The sequence below is a fragment of the Saimiri boliviensis genome, chromosome 19 (assembly GCF_048565385.1).
Source record: "Saimiri boliviensis isolate mSaiBol1 chromosome 19, mSaiBol1.pri, whole genome shotgun sequence".
Taxonomy (NCBI): Eukaryota; Metazoa; Chordata; class Mammalia; order Primates; family Cebidae; genus Saimiri; species Saimiri boliviensis.
This window is the reverse complement of record NC_133467.1, coordinates 38,612,063-38,634,004: the sequence shown is the minus strand read 5'-3', so window position 1 is coordinate 38,634,004 and position 21,942 is coordinate 38,612,063. Positions and strand designations below refer to the sequence as shown.

Sequence of the window (21,942 nt, the reverse complement as noted above, 5' to 3'; positions counted from 1 at the left end):
GCCTCCAGAGAGGTGGGTTTCATTGCCATGTTAACCTCCCCCAGGCATGTGGCCTCACTCTGTTCCCGTCCCCCTTTATTTTACCTTGCCCACTCAGACTCCTGCAGCTGCGAATGGAGAAGGAGGAGATGGAAGAGGAGCTTGCAGAGAAGATAGAGGTCTTGCAGAGGGAATTGGAGCAGGCCCGAGCTAGTGCTGGAGATACTCGCCAGGTTGAGGTGCTCAAGAAGGTATTTGGGAATTGGGGGGCAGAATGGGAGGTAGGGGTGATCAACACCTGCCTTACCTTTCCATGAAGGCCTCCACGCTAGTGGGGCCGTCTCCTGTGTTCTTGGTTTCCAGGCCTCTTCCTGCTTGCTCAGCTTGATCTCTTTCCAACACAGCAGCATAGGGTTTCTCCCATCCAAGTACTAACCAGGCCTGACCCTGCTTAGCTTCCAAGATCACATGAGATGAGGCGTGTTCAAGGTGGTATGGCCGTAGATTGAGCAAAGAGGTTTCTAATGGAAAGTGCTCTCAGAAGCCAGGTTGGGGTATAGCCAAAGGCGAGACGTCATGGGTAGCAGCATTTAGGTGGATTTGTGAAACTCCAGGGTCATTTTTGCAGGCTCAGAAATCTAATTTGGTCAGCATGGCAAACGCTGCTTTGTCTTTCAGAGGGGACTCTTACCTACATTTATGAAGAAATGTTTACCATTAGAATTTCAGTTTATTAATTTACACTGAGAAATCATCACATGGACTGGAATACTTGTGTTGGCATGGCCTGGTTGCTAATGTAACAAAACTTATTAGAAAGAAAAAGTGGCTGGGTGAGGTGGCTTATGCCTGTAATCCCAGCACTTTGGGAGGCTGAGGTGGGCGGTTCACCTGAGGCTGGGAGTTGGTGACCAGCCTGGCCAACGTGGAGAAACCCCTTCTCTACTAAAAATTCAAAAAATTAGCTGGGCATGGTGGTATGTGTCTGTAATCCTAGCTACTTGGGAGGCTGAGGCAGGAGAATTGCTTGAATCCAGGAAATGGAGGTTGTGATGAGCTGAGATCGTGCCACTGTACTCCAGCCTGGGCAGCAAGAGCGAAACTCCACCCCGCCCCCCAACCAAAAAAAAAAAAAAAAAAGAAAAGAAAGAAAGATAAATAGCAGAGTATACGGTCTTACATTGCCCAGGCTGGTCTCTAACTTTCTGAGGTCAGGTATATGGACCATATACCAGAGTATATGGTCTTTTTTTTTTTTTTGAGACGGAGTTTCGCTCTTGTTACCCAGGCTGGAGTGCAATGGCGCGATCTCGGCTCACCGCAACCTCCGCCTCCTGGGTTCAGGCAATTCTCCTGCCTCAGCTTCCTGAGTATCTGGGATTACAGGCACGTGCCACCATGCCCAGCTAATTTTTTGTATTTTTAGTAGAGACAGGGTTTCACCATGTTGACCAGGATGGTCTCGATCTCTTGACCTCGTGATCCACCCGCCTCAGCCTCCCAAAGTGCTGGGATTACAGGCTTGAGCCACCGCGCCCGGCTCCTTATGGTCTTACATATAAAGGTTACATATAACCCTTTAGCCTAATTATGGTACTTTCTGAATTTCAGAAGTAGCTAATAATTAGAACCAGAACTCATATTTTAATTTTCTTTTCTTTTTTTTTTTTTTTTTTCCTTTTTTTTGAGACGGAGTTTCGCCCTTGTTACCCAGGCTGGAGTGCAATGGCGCGATCTCGGCTCACCGCAACCTCCGCCTCCTGGGCTCAGGCAATTCTCCTGCCTCAGCCTCCTGAGTAGCTGGGATTACAGGCACGTGCCACCATGCCCAGCTAATTTTTTGCACTTTTAGTAGAGACGGGGTTTCACCATGTTGACCAGGATGGTCTCGATCTCTCGACCTTGTGATCCACCCGCCTCGGCCTCCCAAAGTGCTGGGATTACAGGCTTGAGCCACCGCGCCCGGCTAATTTTCTTTTTAAAAGAAATCAGTGCTGTGCCAGTATTTATTGTGTCACATATTTTGGTTTTATATTATATATGTGTATGTGTCTGTGTGTTTTTCCTGAAGCATTGTAGGAAAGGCGACAGGCAGCTGCAGGCATTGATCTGACCTGTGCTGTCAATGTCTCTCCAGGTTGCTCTTGCATGCAGCTGGAGATCCCACGGCCACACTATATTTTTTTAAACAACCAGTCTTACTAGCCATACCTTCATGTACTCTCCCTTCATGTTTTTTTTTTTTTTTTTTTTGAGATGGGGTCTTGCTCTTTTGCCCAGGCTGGAGTGCAATGGCACAATCTCGGTTCACTACAACCTCTACCTCCTGGATTCAAGTGATTCTACTGTCTTAGCCTCCCGAGTAGCTGGGACTATAGGCACATGCCACCATGCCCGGGTAATTTTTGTATTTTTAGTAGAGGTTAGGTTTCACTGTATTGGCCAGGATGGTCTCGATCGCCTGACCTCGTGATCTGCCCACCTTGGCCTCCCAAAATGCTGGGATTACAAGTGTGAGCCACCACGCTATGTTTTACATGGTATAAAAGTCATCTTTGCCCTGCGTGGTGGCTCAAGCCTGTAATCCCAGCACTTTGGGAGGCCGAGGTGGGTGGATCACGAGGTCGAGAGATCGAGACCATCCTGGTCAACAAGGTGAAATCCCGTCTCTACTAAAAATACAAAAAATTAGCTGGGCATGGTGGCACGTGCCTGTAATCCCAGCTACTCGGGAGGCTGAGGCAGGAGAATTGCCTGAACCCAGGAGGCGGAGGTTGCGGTGAGCCGAGATGATCACGCCATTGCACTGCAGCCTGGGTAACAAGAGTGAAACTCTGTCTCAAAAAAAAAAAAAAAAAAAAAAAAAAAAAAAAAAAAAAGTCATCTTTGTTTACAATCTAGTGGTTTTTATTATATTAACAAAGTTGTACAACCATCACCACTATTTAATTGCAGAACTTTTTTTTTAACCCGCAAAAGGCCCCATACCCATTAGCAATAATTCCTCCCACCCAATGGCAACCACTCATCTACTTTTTGTCTCTAGATTTACCTATTCTGGATATATCTTTTTCTTTCTTTTTTTCTTTGAGATGGAGTCTCACTCTGTTGGCCAGGCTGGAGTGCAATGGCAGCATCTCGGCTCACTGCAACCTCCACCTCCAAGGTTCAAGCAATTCTTCTGCCTCAGCCTCCCAAATAGCTGAGATTATAGGCACCCGCCACCATGCCCCACTAATTTTTTTTTTAATTTTTACTAGAGACAGGGTTTCACCATCTTGGCCAGGCTGGTCTTGAACTCCTGACCTCGGGATCCACCTGCCTTGGCCTCCCAAAGTGCTGAGATTACAGGCTTGAGCCACCGCACCCGGCTTATTCGGGATATTTCATGTAATAGATGGCCTTAGGGGTCTGGCTTCTTTTACCTAGCCTAGCGTTTTCAAGGTTTGTCCCTGTGGTAGCAAGTATGAGTACTTCTTTACTTTTTATGGCTGAATAACATTCTCCTCTGTGGTATAACATATTTAGTCCAGTCATCAATTCATTGACATCTGCGTTGTTTATACGTTTGGGCTGTAATGAATAATGCTAATATGAACATTCACTTTTAACTTTTTGTGTGAACACATTTTCAATTCTCTTGGGTTACCTAAGAGTGGAATTGCTGGTGATATAAACAGTAAATCCCTATTTAACTTTTTGAGAAACTGTCAAACTGCTTTCCAAAGTGGCCACGTCGTTTTTCATTCCCCCTGGCAATGTATGAGAGTTTCAGCTTCTCCACATTCAGGTATCCTGGTCTGGCTCTAGGTGCCCCATCACCATTCCCCTTTCCTTCCAGGAGCTGCGCCAGACACAGGAGGAGCTTAAGGAACTGCAAGCAGAACGGCAGAGCCAGGAGGTGGCTGGGCGACACCGGGACCGGGAGTTGGAGAAACAGCTGGCGGTCCTGAGGGTCGAGGCTGATCGAGGTCGGGAGCTGGAAGAACAGAACTTCCAGCTACAAAAGACCCTCCAGCAACTGCGACAGAACTGTGAAGAGGCTTCCAAGGCAAGGGGAGTGGGCCCAGGGCTTAGGAAGTGGAGGGTGTCTGGAGGGCTGAGGACCCAGAGGGTGTGGAGAGTTACCTGTCGTGGGTATGTACTGACCAGCTCCTGGGTCCTAGGCGTGTGGTTCAAAGCAGCCAGGATTTGGTAGGGGAGGCTGCTGTACCTGCTGAAACCCATTGCATCTCTGTAGGGGTGGGACCTCAGGGAAGCGTCTGGCTGGTGGCAGCCCCTCTCTTTAAGCCTCATTCTTATGGGCTGTCTTTGGGACGGCTTTCCTGGGTGCGGTCAATGGCCCCAAGCCCTGGGGTCTGAGCCGCCACCCCCGGAACCGTCCTTAGGCTAAGATGGTGGCCGAGGCAGAGGCAGCAGTGCTGGGGCAGCGGCGAGCCGCAATGGAGACAACGCTTCGGGAGACCCAGGAGGAAAATGACGAGTTCCGCCGGTGCATCCTGGGTTTGGAGCAGCAGCTGAAGGAGACTCGAGGCCTGGTGGATGGTGGGGAAGCGGTGGAGGCGCGGCTTCGGGACAAGCTGCAGCGGCTGGAGGTCGGTGCCTCCGCCCACCGGGTCGGCTTCCTCCCGGCCCTCTCTGCTCAGCCCTGGTGCAATACTCCTATGCTAAATACTCAGCCATCAGTTTTATTTTGCCGTAGCGGGCATCTGTTTTGCCTTCCCAAACCCTCTGTGAACCTTGGGTTTATTTCCTGGAGTATACTTTGGCGCCAATGTTCCCGTCTCTGCATTGGTAGTTTTGTCTCTTCTCTCCCACCCTTTGCTTGCCCTCTGTGTCCTGATTTCTTTGCTAGGAGCCTGTTTTCATTGCGCACCATTTTCATAAATACCTCATTTCTCCTGCCCAGCTATCTACCTCCAAACGACTGAACCCAAGTTTTGCCTTCTCTCAGTCCAACCCTGCTTCCCTACCTCTCAGGCAGAGAAGCAGCAGCTAGAGGAGGCCCTGAATGCATCCCAGGAAGAGGAGGGGAGTCTGGCAGCAGCCAAGCGGGCACTGGAGGCACGCCTCGAGGAGGCTCAGCGGGGGCTGGCCCGCCTGGGGCAGGAGCAGCAGACACTGAACCGGGCCCTGGAGGAGGAAGGGAAGCAGAGGGAGGCGCTCAGGCGCAGCAAGGCTGAGCTGGAGGAGCAGAAGCGTTTGCTGGACAGGACTGTGGACCGACTGAACAAGGAGGTGGGGCATGGGGTATTCTGGGCCTTTAGGAAGAGGCCCAGCTCATCCAGAAGCTGGCCTGAGGGGACAGGGGATTGTGAGAGGGGGATATATCAGAATATATGATGTTTACAGCTGGGCGCAGTGACTCACGCTTGTAATTCCAGCACTTTGGGACGCCGAGGTGGGCAGACACCTGAGGTCAGGAGTTCGAGACCAGCCTGACCAACATAGCAAAACCCTGTTTCTACTAAAAAAAAAAAAAAAAAAAAAAAAATTAGCTGGCCGTAGTAGCTCGTTCCTGTAGTCCCAGCTACTTGGGAGGCTGAGGCAGGAGAATCACTCGAGCCTGGAAGGCTGAGGTTGCAGTGAGCCGAGGTTGCACCCCTGTACTCTAGCCTGGGTGACAGAGCAAGACTCTGTCTCAAGGAAAAAAAAAATGTGTGATGTTTGCTTTCCTCAAGAACATTTTTGGGAAGACCAAGACCAAATCTTCTGGAAGGGGCATCCTTCCTATGGCCCCTCCATGTTTTTACCCTTTCCCTCACATCCTATTTCTTTATGGTCTTCATTCTTGGAGAGCATCTCCTGAGATTCTCCCTTTGGAGTCTACAAAACCTAAATACAGGAATCTTCATTGGCTAGTTTGTACAACATAATGAGGCTCTACCGCTACTTAGAAAAAAAAAAAAAAAAAAAAAAAAAAAAAAGCCGGGCACGATGGATCATGCCTATAATCCCAGCACTTTGGGAGGCCCAGGTGGGTGGATCACAAGGTCAGGAGATCAAGACCATCCTAGCCAACGTGATGAAACCCCGTCTCTACTAAAAATACAAAAATTAGCTGGGTGTAGTGGCGCACGTCTGTAGTCCCAGCTATTCAGAAGGCTGAGGCAGGAGATTCACTTGAACCTGGGAAGCAGAGGTTGCAGTGAGCCAAGATCGTGCCACTGCACTCCAGCCTGGGCAATAGAGCGAGACTGTCTAAAAAAAAAAAAAAAATTAGCCAGGTGTGGTGGCTTGTGCCTCAGTTTCTCTTTATATGTGGGGAATTGAGATCTAGAGAAGGTAAGTAACTTGCCTGTGGTTGCTAATTAGTGGTAGAGCCAGGATTTAAATGAGACATCTGTATTCCCAGCTACTTGTAAGGCTGAAGTAGAAGGATTGCTTGAGCCCAGGAGGTTGAGGCTGCAGTGAGCTGTGATTGCCCCACTACACTACAGCAAGACCCTGTCTTAAAAAAAAAAAAAAAACAAAAAAAAAAACTGCACTGGTAGAATTTTTTTTTTTTTTTTTTTTTTTTTTTTTTTTTTTTTGAGACGGAGTTTTGCTCTTGTTACCCAGGCTGGAGTGCAATGGCGCGATCTCGGCTCACCGCAACCTCCGCCTCCTGGGTTCAGGCAATTCTCCTGCCTCAGCCTCCTGAGTAGCTGGGATTACAGGCACGCGCCACCATGCCCAGCTAATTTTTTGTATTTTTAGTAGAGACGGGGTTTCACCTTGTTGACCAGGATGGTCTCGATCTCTTGTTCTCGTGATCCACCCGCCTCGGCCTCCCAAAGTGCTGGGATTACAGGCTTGAGCCACCGCGCCCGGCGCACATTTTACATTTCTGAAATTGAGTTGTGTCTTATAACTTACAGTATGTTATAGTTCACTTGGCAGATTTTTCTTACTGGTACATGTTATGATCATTGGTACCTTGAGTTGTGCTGAAATGGTCATTTAAGGCTTATTTTGTATCAGGCACTGTGGTAAATACAGAACTTCACATAATTAACTAACATTAATTCTCACAACACCTTGTGATATAGTTACTATTCTTACCCCATTTCACAGATGGGGAACTGAGACCCAGAGAAGGTAAGTAACTTGTGTATGATCACTAGTAAGTGATAGAGCCAGGATTTGAACCCAGACATCTGTATGTAACTATTAGCCATACTGGGAATCTAGGCCCAGGAAAGAGCAAGAGAGGGCTGCCTTGTCAGGAAGGAGATTCTTGGGGGAGAGTCTTCGGAGTCTGGGCCTGCAGAGGGACATTTATTAAAGAGGTGCTGAAGACCCTTTTCTCTTTGTTTTAGTTGGAGCAGATCGGGGGGTCCTCTAAGCAAGCCCTGCAGCAGCTCCAGGCCCAGCTGGAGGATTATAAGGAAAAGGCCCGGCGGGAGGTGGCAGATGCCCAGCGCCAAGCCAAGGATTGGGCCAGTGAGGCTGAGAAGACCTCTGGGGGACTGAACCGGCTTCAGGATGAGGTAGAAACCTAATATCCTTAGTTTGAAGGTCCTTGCCTTTTAAGTGAACCTGTGGCCAAGGGTCCCCGAGCCCCAGGTTTAGGTCTAATGACTTGCAGGGTGAAGGAACATATTGTCTGTAGAGCAGTGATTTTCAAATTTTGCTGTACCTTAGAGCCACCTGGGGGGGATTTTTAAAAATCCCAAAAACCCAAGCTGTATCCCATACCACTTAAATCATCATCTCTGGGGATGCGATCTAGGATCAGTATTTTTAAAACTCCGCAGATAATTCTAAGTTGTGTAGACTTTAAAAACAATAGGCCGAGTGCAGTGGCTCATGCCTGTGATCTCAGCATTTTGGGAGGCTGAGTCAGGTGGATCACCTGAGGCTAACAGTTCTAGACCAGCCTGGCCAACATAGTGAAAACCCATCTCTACTAAAAATATGAAAATTGCCAGTCGTGGTGGCTCACGCCTGTAATCCAAGCACTTTGGAGGCCAAAGCGGGCAGATCACCTTAGGTCAGGAGTTCAAGACCAGCCTGACCAACATGGTGAAACCCCATCTTTAAAGAAAAAAAAATACAAAAATTAGCTGGGTATGATGGCACACACCTGTAGTCCCAGCTACTTGGGAGGCTAAGGCAGGAGAATCACTTGAACCCAGGAAATGGAGGTTGCAGTGAGCTGAGATCACGCCACTGCACTCCAGCCTGGGCAACAGAGCAAGACTCTGTCTCAAAAATAAAGAAAGAAAATGCATAAAAGTCTGTCTGCTTCTTATTGTCACCATGCTACTGGTAATTCTTCTAAAGAGTGACAGTGATGGTGTGTTGCTCCCCACTGGGCTGCACTGCTCCTGCCCCTCAACCCTCACCTTCTTTTTTTTTTTTTTTTGAGACGGAGTTTCGCTCTTGTTACCCAGGCTGGAGTGCAATGGCGCGATATTGGCTCACCGCAACCTCCGCCTCCTGGGCTCAGGCAATTCTCCTGCCTCAGCCTCCTAAGTAGCTGGGATTACAGGCACGCGCCACCACGCCCAGCTAGTTTTTTGTATTTTTAGTAGAGACGGGGTTTCAAAATGTTGACCAGGATGGTCTCGATCTCTCGACCTCGTGATCCACCCGCCTCGGACTCCCAAAGTGCTGGGATTACAGGCTTGAGCCACTGCGCCTGGCCAACCCTCACCTTCTTACTACACTGAGCTGTGGCGTTTTTACCCCCGTGGCCAGATCCAGAGGCTGCGGCAGGCCCTGCAAGCGTGCCAGGCTGAGCGAGACACAGCCCGGCTGGACAAAGAGCTTCTGGCCCAGCGACTGCAGGGGCTGGAGCAGGAGGCAGAGAACAAGAAGCGCTCCCAGGACGACAGGGCCCGGCAGCTGAAGGGCCTCGAGGTGAGGGCACTGGGGGGGGTGACCTGTGGAACAGGATTTCGAAATCCTGGCATAGGTGGGACTTCCAAGCCTCTTTCTGTACTAGCAGCCAAAACCGGCAGCCCGCTGCGGATGGGTTTTGTCTGGCTGCCGTATTTTAAACAACTTTGAATCAATTGCTGTTGTTCTGAAATGTATAGATGTCACCTAAAAATCTGGATTTCTAGCTTCTTTTGTATTTGGCAGATATGGTCACACTGAGTGTCTTGTCCTGAATCTGCATGGCAACAATTGGCTGGGGCTGAGCGGTGGCTTTCCCCTTTAGAGTGAAGAGTGTTCTTTAGTTTGCTATATTTGGTAATAACAGCAGCAGCAAACATATATGGTGCTATGTGATAGGCACTTAAGACTTATTTAATCCTCAGAATAACCCTGTGGGGTAGGTAGTCTTGTTTTCTCCATTTTAAAGATGAGGGAAACTGAGGCACAGAGAGATGAACTTGTCCGTGGTCTACTGCTGGGAAGTGGTAGATCTGATTTTCAGACTGGGCAGTCTGGTCCCATGTACATACTCAGCCTCTGGAGGTTACTGCCTCCGGTGCCTCAGTTTCTTGAGTCTCCTCGTCTCAGTCTTGGCCCAGGTACTTGGGTTTCTCTCTGTTTTCCCATTAGAGAAATAGGGTTTTCCAATGAAGAGTGGATTCTGGGGTTCGCCTTTCTGTCATTGGGCTGTGACCAGAGCACGGTCCCAACCTGCCCGTGATGCCACACCTGGTCAGCAGAGGGCGCTGGCTCCATGGTGGCTCTGGGCCCTGGCAAGTACCTAAAGGTTCCTGGGATGTGCAAGAGAGAAGTCTGTGAAGGCTGGCGTTGGAGAGGCTCCTGGTCTGAGTTTGGCATTCTGGTGTCCAGCGTTTGGGACAGAATTAACCTGTTCTTCTGGTATAGGAAAAAGTCTCACGGCTGGAAGCAGAGTTAGATGAGGAGAAGAACACTGTGGAGCTGCTAACAGACCGGGTGAATCGTGGCCGGGACCAGGTAGCCTCCTTCACGCCCCAGCTCTGTACCATAGCACCTCTTGGTTCCCTCAGAAACAACTCTACCCTTCCATCTTTCATCATCTGCAGAGTTCTGCCTTCTGAATCTGTGCATGGCTGGGTTTACTTCAGGGTCTTGCCTGCCTCGGGAAGGGCTGGCCAGTTTCCTGGGGTGGAAAGAAGCCAATAATTTGCGTGGAGGAAGGGATCCTCGTGGCCTGGGCTGCTCTCTGACCTGAATTGGGGCTTCTTTACTTCACAAGGGAGACTAGTTCCTGGTGGGATGAAGGAGGCCCTGTTTACATTCTCTGGCTCCTCCCGTTTGAACAGGCTGTGATTTTTTAGTTGCCTGGGAATTTCTGGATTGAGGGTTCAGAGGCCTCACTTGGTTCAGCTTGCTAGAGCATCCTTAGCCCTCTCCAAGTCGGGTCCTTTCACCCCTCCCCACTAGGTGGATCAGCTGAGGACAGAGCTCATGCAGGAGAGGACTGCTCGGCAGGACCTAGAGTGTGACAAAATCTCCTTGGAGAGACAGGTGAGGGGGAAGGGAGGAGGCTCAGGGATGGACTCCAGGAGGTGGGTAAAATGGCCTGTGGGGTACTGACTGTGGAGGCTTCCTGTCCCTCTCAGAACAAGGACCTGAAGACCCGGTTGGCCAGCTCAGAAGGCTTCCAGAAACCCAGTGCCAGCATCTCTCAGCTTGAGTCTCAGAATCAGTTGTTGCAGGAGCGGCTGCAGGCTGAAGAGAGGTGACATAAGCCTGTCCTCCCTCCCTCCCGCCCTCCCTCCTTACTGTTCTCCTCTGCAGCTCCTTCCATCTTCCACCTCAGATATGGCCAACCTGGCCTGATGTTTAGGGAACCTTTTCTCCTGATAGAGCAGAGAGTTGTAGAAATTCTGAAATGTGAATGACCTCACTCTCCCTTATTCTTTGAATTTGCCCTAGATCCTGCCTAGTCTAATGGTGGGCTCATGATTAAGAGAAGTCCTCGGGGGCAGCACGGGGCCAAGTTAGGATTCCCTTAGAAATGGGGACTCTTAGGCCGGGCGCGGTGGCTCAAGCCTGTAATCCCAGCACTTTGGGAGGCCGAGGCGGGTGGATCACGAGGTCAAGAGATCGAGACCATCCTGGTCAACATGGTGAAACCCCGTCTCTACTAAACATACAAAAATTAGCTGGGCATGGTGGCGCACGCCTGTAGTCCCAGATACTAGGGAGGCTGAGGCAGGAGAATTGCTTGAACCCAGGGGGCGGAGGTTGCGGTGAGCCGAGATCGTGCCATTGCACTCCAGCCTGGGTAACAAGAGCGAAACTCCGTCTCAAAAAAAAAAAAAAAAAAAAGAAATGGGGACTCTTGGCCGGGCGTGGTGGCTTAAGCTTGTAATCCCAGCACTTTGGGATGTGGAGGTGGGCGGATCTTGAGGTCAGGAGTTTAAGACCAGCCTGGCCAATACAGTGAAACCCCCCATCTCTACTGAAAATACAAAAATTAGCTGGGCATGGTGGTGGGCACCTATAATCCCAGCTACTCAGAAGGCTGAGGCAGGAGAATCACTTGGACCCAGGAGGTGGAGGTTGCAGACAGAGCTCAACTCTGTAAAAAAAAAGAAATAGGGACACTCATAGACATTCTTCGGCCTCATCTTAGGGAGAAGACAGTTCTGCAGTCTACCAACAGAAAACTGGAGCGGAAAGTTAAAGAGCTATCCATCCAGATTGAAGACGAGCGGCAGCATGTCAATGATCAGAAAGACCAGGTGAGGACATGGCACCCTGGGGCCAAGCAACTGTGGGGCAAGTGTATATTGTGTTTTCCTGAAAGCCAAAGGAGGCCCTTGCCTCCCTTAGGCCTTCCAAACTTAGACTTTCCTTGTGTAAGGACAGAGATTAGATGGAGAGGATGATACTAGAGCAGTCATTGTGAGCCTATCTATTGAGTGCTTATGATGTGCTAGGTTCTGTAAGTATGACACATATGTAAATACATTTTATCCCTAAGACAACCCTGTGAGGCTAAGGAACTTGCCCATGGCCACATTTTTCCAGGGGCAATTATCTCTAGTCAAGATAGTTACAGGGGAGGGTCCCAGGCCATGGTAGTAGATGCCGTTCCAATGTGGGGACTTGCTATCCTGCCCAGCTAAGCCTGAGGGTGAAGGCTTTGAAGCGTCAGGTGGATGAAGCAGAGGAGGAAATTGAGCGACTGGATGGCCTGAGGAAGAAGGCCCAGCGTGAGCTGGAGGAGCAGCATGAGGTCAATGAACAGCTCCAGGCCCGGATCAAGTCTCTGGAGAAGGACTCCTGGTATGAGCTGCCCTTTTGCCCCTTGCTCCATAGGGACAGTAGAGCAGAGAGGGAATGGTCTCTCCTGAGCTGGATAAGGAGGAGAATATCTAAGATGGGACTGTGCAGTCACTTGTTTCTGGTTGGAAGCCAGTATATTTACTTGTTAATATCTCAGCCATCATCCTATACCTCATCTCCCTAAATCTGATTAGTTGGGGATCTTGTAACTTTAGGCCTTAGAGAAGAATTGGGGTTTCTTTAGCACAAAAAGGGTGGCTGTCTCAATATTTCTATTTCCCCTCCCTAACCAGTATTATTCTCTCTGAGTCAGGCGCAAAGCTTCCCGCTCAGCTGCTGAGTCAACTCTCAAACACGAAGGGCTGAGCTCAGATGAGGAATTTGACGGTGTCTACGATCCCTCATCCATTGCATCGCTGCTTACGGAGAGCAACCTACAGACCAGCTCTTGTTAGCTCGTGGTCCTCACGGGCCCAGAAACCAGGCTCAAGGCCTACCCCAGTCAGTGCTGCTCTGCTTTGCTCACCCTGGATTCTGCATTCCTGTGGGTGACCCAGTTGTTCAGACCTAAGACAGGGAGGGGTCTGAGTGATGGTGATAAAAGACATCAGCAATAAGGTGATGGATGGACTTTCCACTGGAGGAGTGGATATTTCAAGCCAACTGAGCCCTTTCCTCAAATGCTGACACCTCCCTAATCTCTCTCCTAACTGGAAGGATGATCAGCATCAGGCCGATGGGGACTGAGCATGATAGGAAGGAATAGAAATTGCCATGTGTATAAAGCTTTATTCTTTAGCCCGTAACCCTAAGGCTCAGGGAAATATCCTATGCTCTTGTGCTCCCTGGATTCCTGCAACTCATTTTCCTTCCACTCTGGAGCAGGGTGAGGGGAACGTTATGGGTAATGGACACGCAGGCGTGGCTCCACCCGTTTCTTTGCACAAGTATGGGGCTCATGTGGTAGTCCCCATACCCCTCCCGTTCCTATATTTTTGTCTTCTTCCCTTCCCCTCTTCGCCATTCTTCCTCGCATTTTTCCTCTCAGTGCCTTAGCCAGGGTAAGGAGATAAGGATGCTCTTCTTGCCTTTTATATCTGCACATTCATACCTCTCCAAAGACCAGCTTTTCCCCAGCCAGGGCCCTCAGCCTTCCCTGCTGCCCCAGTGATTGATGGAGAGAGCTGTTGGTTTTTCTGCCGATGAGCCCCTGGGAGAGGGACTTTGGGAGGACCATGATAAAGTGGCGGGGGTCTGGTGCTGCTCAGGGTTCCCATCCTTCCTCCTCTCTCTCCTCTGTGACTGTGGATATGGTTATAAGGTGGTTGCACCTGGGAGCCCTGACAACTGTCTGTACACGTTCCAAAGGTAAAGGTCTCAGTCCCTGTGACTTGGGGCTTCTCTGACCAGATGTGCCCAACTTCAATAAGAGAACCAAGGGACCCTCATTTTCTGAGGTGCTTGGTCTGGATTCAGGGCTTTGCAAGGGGTCAGAAGCTGACTGTAAAAATGGGAAGAGGCAACAGAAGACATTTATTTCTCCTTTGGATTTTAGGGAAAGCCATGTCCTGGTAGGGAAGAGGTAAGGGGAATGATTCACCTCTCATGTTTCCTAAGCAGGTTCTATAGGGAGCCGAAGGGAGGAAGAAGGCTCTTTTCACGAATGACTTGTAATGTCGCGATTAAAAAAAAAAAATTCCTATATTCTTCTGCAAATCAGACATCCTTTCCCAATCCAATTCAGCCTTGGTTTTATTTTAAATTAAATATTAAAATGATACATTTATATTGAAATCCTTGGTTTGTCTTCTCATTCTTTTTCCTGGCTTATTTGGAGGTCTAGGTTTTATGAAGTCATATTAACCGTATAGCTTAGGGGCCGAAGCTAGAGTTTTCTTCACTTGCATTTCAGAGGCCCTTTACAGCACAGATGGGACCTAGGAAACCTGGATATGTTTATAGCAGTCCCGTTCTCTCCTGAACAACCTCTGGGAAGAGCAAGGCCAGTAAATGCCTTTTTCAGAATTAGAGTAGAACAGACCAGAACTGGGTTTCATTCCCTTGGATCGTAGGGATAACCCCAGCATTCCTTTCCCAGATACAAAAATCCTCATTCATTCCTAACTGGCATAGGACCCAGTCCCTACCTGAGAAGTAGGGACATTTCTGCTGTTCCTGCCCTAATGTTGCCTTGAAAGGGAGCTGGTCCTTCACTAGAGCCTATTGCCAGGCATAGGGGTACTAAGCCACTCAGGAGTGGGTCAGACCTCCTCCTGAAGTTTTCTGTTTGCATTCTGTGTGAGCCATAGTCAAGCGGAGCAGCCATCTGCTAAGAGCAGCTGGGCAGGGAGGAGGCTCCAGGGTCCTGCTTGTCCAACCCTCTCTTCTAGGCCTTCAAGATCCCAGCCTAGGACTGGGGAGCAAATGCAACCGGAGACGGCAAGGCTCATCCTTTCTCACGAACACAAATTCCTTTTAAGGCAATGTGTCCCGCCTCTCCCAACCATATAAGGGCAGCATCAGTATAAGAGCTTCTGCAAAACAAGCCCCACCCAGAGCCCAGCTGGCTTTGACTGGGCCTCCTGGGCCTCTTGCCAAAGAAGTGCACCTGCCAGACTGGCTTGGGCCAGTCTGAGTGAGCTGGCCCTTGGTGCCTGCCTTTCTGCGGTGGAGGAAGGGTTTACTCAGCTCTATAAAGCCTACAGGCTGGCTTACGTATAGGGAGAAGAACATGTATGGAAGGAAGCTTTTGCAGCTTCCAAATTCTCATCGTCTAGGAGCAGGCAGGGTGATTCCCTCTGACCAACACTGATCTTGGAGAGATGGAAGGAGAAAAGATTAGTGACGACTGTTGAGCTGCAACCACATATGCTAAATACAGCTGTTCAGTTAAAGCAGCCCCATGTCGCTCCCAAGCCCTATCTTTGTGTGAATCTGTGCGAGCCCGGGTGAGGCAAGTCTCAACCCCCTCGGCCCCGCCCACCTCGCTTATCGCGCGTTCTCGGCGAAACCACGAGCTGGGGGCGTGGCCTATATTCAGCCCCGCCCCTAGCGAGCCTATACAAGGGGGCGGTTCCGCGCGCGCCCGCCTAGTTGGAGCGGGACCGCTGGGTGGAGAGGTGGTGCGTGTGCTGCGACCCCGCGGGAAGATGAACGGGACGCGGAACTGGTGTACCCTGGTGGACTTGCACCCAGAGGACCAGGCCGCGGTAAGAAAAAGCGCCCTCGCCGTCTTCCCGGTTTTGTATTCCCGGTTTCCAAGCCCGCCGCTCCCGTACCCTGCGCCGAGTTCGCTGACCTCACCTGGTGCCCGGCTGGCGCGGTCAGCCCTGCGCGGCGCTTCTCTCTTTTTATTCTGCTGCCTGCGACGGGCAGTAGGAGTCGCGGGGTGAAGACTCCTTTGAGGCTCCGAAGCTCGGGGCGTCCCTGCCCTTTGGTAGGACACTGCGGCTCCTGGCTGGAACTCGGCGCCGGCGAGCCCGAGCTTGCTCCGGCGTCCCGTGGGCAGCCAGACTGGGTCCCTGAGCGCTTTTGGACGTTGTGTCCCGCCGAGGAGGCTTAGGCTTTCCCGTGGGTTGCGGGTCCTGGTGACCTCAGAGGCCCTTCAAAGAATTTCATCGTGGTGCTTGGGATGTTCAGTAACAAGAAAAAGGGTAGAGTCAGTTCCAGGACAGGGTCAGGGGCGAGTGGGGGGGACGGTAGGACTCAGGCTGTAACGAGATTGTCCAGGGACTCTACCTTTCGCTAAAAGGGATATGGCTTTCCCGCCCGGGGGTCACCTCTCATCTTGGATTTCTCGTCTTCCCGCTTGTAGTTCTGTTTTCCTCCCCCTGTCGGCCTATCAGTCGCTTCCTGGGACGGTGTGTCGGTTTTGCTTCCGTCCCCAGCCGCCAGGCCCGGGGATGGTGGAGGAAGGGGATGCAGAGCCCGGGCTGAGAAGGGGAGAGAAGTGACCCAAGGAAGGGCTTTGCGACGGGGAGAGGGTTGAGGAGGTAGGAGGCGTTGTCCAGTGCAGGCTGGTCTACCTCGCTGTACTCTTTCTCTGGCTCCCAGTCCCTGTTCTCCCCACCCTAGCTTGACCATATGGTTTTTCCTCTCCAGAGGCTGAGGAGGGTAATTTGTGGCTGAGCGTTTCTAGGCTCTGTTGGGGAACTTAACCCAGATCAGGTGTGTACTATTACATCAGTTTCCAAGCTATTGTGAGTGAGAGTGAAATGAAAATCCAGGTGATGGGGAGTTTGTGTATCATCCCCAGTGCCCCATCTGATTCCCTTACTCCCTGCTTGCCTCAGCCTGCCCTTGAGGTAGAGATAACCCAACTGAAGCTAGATTATGGCTGTTCTTCAAGCCACATTTGTAAAATAGGTACTCATTTCAAGTTTAGAATACAGGTGGTCATTTAGTTCTGTTCCCAGCCCCTCCTCTCCGTTTCTGCCTGGGCTATGAGTGTTTTTGCCATAGTACAATACAGATGTTGTTATTGGCCAACCCCAGTTGCCCAAACCCCACTCTTCTCTAGCTTGTCACATCCGCAGTTGTGAGACTCTGAGGAGGTGGAAGAAATCCATCCATTTTGTGTCAGCTGCAAGTCCTACTCCATGCTCTTTGTTTTTAAATGAAGAGAGTCTTGCGATGTTGCCAAAGCTGGAGTACAGTGGCTCTTCGGGGGTGCAATCATAGCACAGCACAGCCTTGAACTCCTGGCTTCAAGCAATCCTCCTGCCTCAGCCTCCTGAGTAGCTTGGACTTCCGGTGCACACGACCAATAGCTTCTCCTCCATGCTCTTGCTCACACTTTTGGAATAGTTGAGGGAAAGGGTGTGAGATAAATAAAAGAGAGGGATTTTGGGGCTGCTTTTCGCTTGCCAAAGAATAGTGATAAGTTTAAGACAAAGGCATCGGCAGTATTAATGAAAAGTTAATCTCTACTGTTTCTTTTTGTTTTCTTTTTGGAGACAGGGACTTGCTCTGTCGCCCAGGCTGTAGTGCAATGGCACAGTCTCAGCTCACTGCAACCTCCACCTCCTGGTAGAGATGGGGTTTCACCGTGTTGCCCAGGCTAGTCTCAAACTCCTGGGCTCAAGCAGTCTGCCCACCTTGACCTCCCAAAGGTTTGGGATTACAGGCGTGAGCCACTACATCTGGCCCCTTATACTACTTCTCGATGTTTTTGCTGCTTGTCTGGTGGAGGGGAATAAATCATTAGGTGGACAAAGAATTCAGATGGTCCCTAGTTGTAGGTTAGTTTGAAGCTAACCAGACACCTTTAGAGCAAGGGAGAGACAGAAATTCCCTTTTTTTCCTTTTTTCTAGGCTGAACTTGAGACTTATTTTACTCCAGAGCTGAGAATGAAGTAATCATTGTCCAGATCTGATCTTGGAGACATTCCCGGGCCCTTAAGGGAGGGGAGGAGATGGTAAACAGTCAGGACACAGGCCTTGTCCTGGATTCCTCTTCTCTGAGCCAACTTGCAGATAGAGTTTATGGCTCTGGACACTCTCCAGGAATCTGTCATATATTCACACCACTGAATGGGTGCTCAATGAGTGTGCAAAGTGATTAAATAATCAAATGTTTTTTCCAGAGTCAGAGTGTAGACAGTTAAACTGATTAGAGTATCCTCATGGGAGTGTGGGCCCTGGGACTCTGTTGGTGTTTCCCCACTAGCCGGGCTGCATGCCTCAGTGTATCACATATGGACATGGACATAGGGCTAATACACCCTCTGGGATTTTTTATTGTTGGAGGCAGATGCAGCAGGTACAAGGAGCCAGAGGTTTTCAAAACTGCAGACCGTAACCGCTAGTGGATCTGAGATCAGACCAGCATTAAAAAAGAAATAGAATTAACACTCTTAAGAGTGTTAGTAAGTTAGACATTTTTGGTAGAGCTTTTATTTCAGTTTTGTATATATATGTGTGTATGTTATATATGTGTGTGTTAGTTTACTGGATCATGATGTGAAATATGTTTTCGAGATTGAAAAGCTTTGCAAGCCACTGTGGTAAGTTATATTGGCAAATAAAAGAACAAATAAACACCAAACTCCTTTTTATTAGATATTTCCATTAACTTCGTTTGGTTATAAACAACAGAGAATGACTCCTGCTAAGTTATGCAGATGAGGACATTATCAGAAGGAAATGGAGCAGTTCACAGAATTTAAGGGAAAGCTTAGAAAGTCCTAAACAAGGATGTCCTGGGACCTGAGGAAGTGGAAAGTTGGAGGCTTTGGTGAATTCGTTCCAACTCTTTTAGGTCCTTTCACCATTCTGCTCAGGATTCCAGGGAGAGAGTACCATCGTCTCTTGGCCTCCCAATTGTCCAGAGCAGGGCACGGTTCCTTGATTGATAGCCCCCCCAGATTAAAGTGATGGAAAGAGATTCTCCAAAGACCCAAGTGTGGAGGGGAATGGAAGCTGTGTGGCAAAAGAATAGCTGTCCATGCCATTAGACTTTCCCATGGATGATCTCTGATTTTATTTCCCTCCTTCAATCGCTTCCTTCCTTCCTTCTTTCCAGCCTTCTTAAATCATTTTTTTTTATAGGGTCTCACTCTGTTGCCCAGGCTGGAGTGCAGTGGTGTGATTATAGCTCACTGCAGCCTTGAACTCCTGGGCTCAAGGAATCCTTCCATTTCAGCCTCCCAGGTAACTAGGACTGCAGGCATACCCTAACATGCCTAGCTAATTTTTCATTTTTTGTAGATGTGGGGTCTCACTATGTTGCCCAGGCTAGTCTTGAACTTCTGGTTTCAAGTAATCTTTCTGCCTCGGCCTCCCAAAGTGCTGGGATTACAGGTGTGCACCACTGCACCTGACTTTAAATCACTTTTTTTTTTTTTTTTTGAGATGGGGTTTCACTCTGTCACCCAGGCTGGAGTGCAGTGGTGCATCTTGGCTCACTGCAACCTCCATCTCCCCTGTTCAAGCAATTCTTCTGCCTCAGCTCCTGAGTAGCTGGGATTACAGACATGGGCCACCATGCCCAGCTAACTTTTGTATTTTTACTAGAAATGGGATTTCATCATGTTGGCTGGGCTGGTCTCGAACTCCTGACCTCAAATATCTGCCCACCTCGGCCTCCCAAAGTGCTGGGATTACAAGCATGAGTCACCATGCCCGGTCTCTTAAAACACTTTTTGTCAAAGGAATATATGTACGTGATTTTAAGAAGATCTGATAATATCAGAAGGCTTTTAAAGAAAATAGCAATCCCCTCCTCCAAGTTCTGCTCCATGAAAGTAACCACTCTCTACTCTTTTAGCTGTCTTGTCTTGTGTTTACCTCCATGTTTCTAAATAATATGCTTACAATGATTTTTCTTGATGTATCGGTTTTAGACATCTATTGACTTCTGTTTTGGGAATTATAGGAAACTATATTCCCACGCTTCACAGGTGATAGGTCAGGGTTCATATCTTGGCATCTTTCTCTGGGCTTCTTTCCTCTTCTTTTTCAGACTTCATGACCAAGGCAGTTAGTGTCCCCTACTGCTCTGGGTTCTTTAAGTAATCTTTAAGTGTTATCTTTAGAATATTTGCATTTTTTTCATCCTCTCTGTTTTTCTTTTTCTTTCTTTCTTTTTTTTTTTTTTTTTTTTTTTTTTTGGTCGAGGTAGCAGGCAGGGGGGATTTGTCTTGGCCAGAAAGGTTCTCTCTCAACACCTGGATGGACTCGGAATTTTTGTATCAGCTGCGATCTGAACACTTGTCTTTACCATGGAATAGGTGGTGTTCCTTTAGGGCGTCAGAGACTGATGTAGTTTAATACCAAGTCTTTCCAGAGCCTCACTCTTTTTTATTTTTTTAAACTAGAACTGTGATTTATTGAAGCCTTACCATGAACTTCACATAATTTTTTAATAAACAGCTTTGTTGAGATATAATTCATATGCCCCATTTAAAGTATACAATTCAGTGGGTTTTAGTATATTCACAGAGTTGTGCAATCATCAGTAAATCAATTTTAGAACACTTTCATTGCCTTAGAATCCTGACCCCTTAGCAGTCCATCCCCATTTCCCCCCAGTCTCCCCCAGACCTAGGCAGCCACCCGTCTACTTTCTTTCTCTATGGATTCACCTATTCTGGATATTTTGCATAAATGTAATCATCAGTATATGATCTTTTGTGACTGGCTTCTTTTATTAGAATGATGTTTTCAAGGTTCCTTCATGTTGTCATGTAAATCAGTACTTCCTTTTTATGGTTGAGTAATATTCCATTATGTGGATGTATTATAGCCGTGTTCATCATAGAGAAATGTTGGTGGGCATTTGGGTTCTTCTACTTTTTGTCTATTATGTATAATGCTGCCATGAACTTTGGTGTACACGTTTTTGTGTGGAAATATATTTTCATTTCTCTTGGAGAGGAATACCTAGGAGTGGAATTGCTCGGTCAGAATATTTGCATTTTGAAAGAGGATTCATCTGGAGCCATTGCTGCTTACTCCAAAGGAATGAATGCATTCTAAAAGTGGAGGTCCTGGTACTGGGACATCTAAGTATGGGGGAAACTGCTGGGCAGAGGAGCCTTTCACATTTGGTAGCTGCCTGTTCCTTCTACTCATGAGACTTGTCCTAATCTCAGCCCATAAATCTCTCCTCACACCATCCCGTCTTTCCCATTTATTGCCAGGTTTTTACTTTCAGGAGCACTGCAGCTGATGTCACCAAGCCTGCCAGGAATTTGAGGAATGCTGGGCTTTGCCAGAGAAGGAAGGATCAAGGCGAGGATCTGAGTGAGGAGAGTTACCTCATCATCAGGCATTTGGTGCCCACATTTGCCCATAGTTCTCCAGGGTGGAGGGGGGCGTGCACCCAGATGGTTTCAGTTCCAGACACATGTGCTCAGAGAGGTGGGATGAGCTTCCTTGCCTGCTAGTAATTATGGTGCGTGCCTCTTTGGGTGAAGAGTCTTGTGAAATACCTTTGTTTTCTAGGGGTTGGGAAGGTTCAGTTGGGGAAATAGGTATGTACCAGCAAGGCTGGTAGCCCAGATTTAAGCCTAGCCAGCAGAGGCAGGAAGAAAAAGAGAGAATTTAAGGTAGGATGGGGATGAGTCAATGAAGGAAGAAAAGGAACATGGTTGGGTCTGGGGGCACAGAAGCAAAAATCACTAAGCAGGTAGTCAGAGACTAGAGGGCAGAGCCATTCCCTTTGATATGGAGCGGGCACTGAGGAACTTGCCCTTTCATTCCAGGTTTGCCAGTCTCTAGGCAGGTGTCCTGGAGAGAGACTGGCTCAGCAAGAGGGTGTCTCCTTCAGCATTGGGGTTCAGGAGCTCACTTCCCTCTACGGACACACTGTCACTGCGAGGCCCCAGTGTTTTCCTTTGTTAGGGCTCCAAGTAATGAGAAAGGCTGCCCCGTGTAGGGTGCCGCCCAAATCGTTTTTCTCATTTCACCTCACAGTAACCCTGGTCGGCCCTCTGCTTAGAGCTTGTCCAGCCCATGCCTCTGGGTAGGCAGCCACATAAAAAACAAACACCTGTTTTGCTGGCTAATCTGGGGAGGAAGAAAGGGAGTGATTCTTCGTGTCAGACTCCACAAGGGCCATCTCTGGCCTAGGCAGCGCTGCAGAAGGCAGGACCACGTACCCGAGACTGATGAGCTGAGTTGGGTGAGAGCCTCATTCAAAGAGAGGGTGGGTACCCACCCTTCCCATGCGGCTCTCTCCTTTGACTTGATGGGGCTTTCTTCATCCTCATCACGCGGGAGCCATTGTTACAAGGGGCTGGCTGTTCCCATTTTTCAAAGTGGGGAAACTGAGGCGACCATGTACACTTGGGG

General features: G+C 49.0%; 2 protein-coding genes and 1 non-coding gene across 6 annotated transcripts in view; 2 read left to right on the top strand and 1 right to left on the bottom strand.

Annotated features, from left to right (window-relative positions):
* Positions 1–13,941, top strand: part of CGN (cingulin) — a 32,255-nt gene extending 18,314 nt beyond the window's left edge. For all 3 annotated transcript variants that reach the window (XM_074390202.1, XM_039460065.2, XM_074390203.1), the window contains exons 10-21: positions 98–230; positions 3,821–4,030; positions 4,368–4,574; positions 4,960–5,217; positions 7,281–7,451; positions 8,665–8,826; positions 9,754–9,843; positions 10,294–10,377; positions 10,473–10,591; positions 11,492–11,600; positions 11,984–12,147; positions 12,461–13,941. In XM_074390202.1, the coding sequence (XP_074246303.1) occupies positions 98–230; positions 3,821–4,030; positions 4,368–4,574; positions 4,960–5,217; positions 7,281–7,451; positions 8,665–8,826; positions 9,754–9,843; positions 10,294–10,377; positions 10,473–10,591; positions 11,492–11,600; positions 11,984–12,147; positions 12,461–12,602 (1,849 nt within the window). In that variant the 3' untranslated portion in view covers positions 12,603–13,941. The remainder of the gene's footprint in view (positions 1–97; positions 231–3,820; positions 4,031–4,367; positions 4,575–4,959; positions 5,218–7,280; positions 7,452–8,664; positions 8,827–9,753; positions 9,844–10,293; positions 10,378–10,472; positions 10,592–11,491; positions 11,601–11,983; positions 12,148–12,460) is intronic.
* Positions 2,051–2,175, bottom strand: LOC120360250 (small nucleolar RNA SNORA44). Its single transcript, XR_005576823.1, has one exon. It is a non-coding gene; the product is annotated as a small nucleolar RNA SNORA44 (small nucleolar RNA).
* A 1,297-nt stretch (positions 13,942–15,238) lies between the features above and the next one.
* TUFT1 (tuftelin 1) overlaps positions 15,239–21,942 on the top strand; it is a 41,956-nt gene continuing 35,252 nt past the window's right edge. For both annotated transcript variants that reach the window (XM_003941927.4, XM_003941926.4), the window contains exon 1: positions 15,239–15,356. In XM_003941927.4, the coding sequence (XP_003941976.3) occupies positions 15,297–15,356 (60 nt within the window). In that variant the 5' untranslated portion in view covers positions 15,239–15,296. The remainder of the gene's footprint in view (positions 15,357–21,942) is intronic.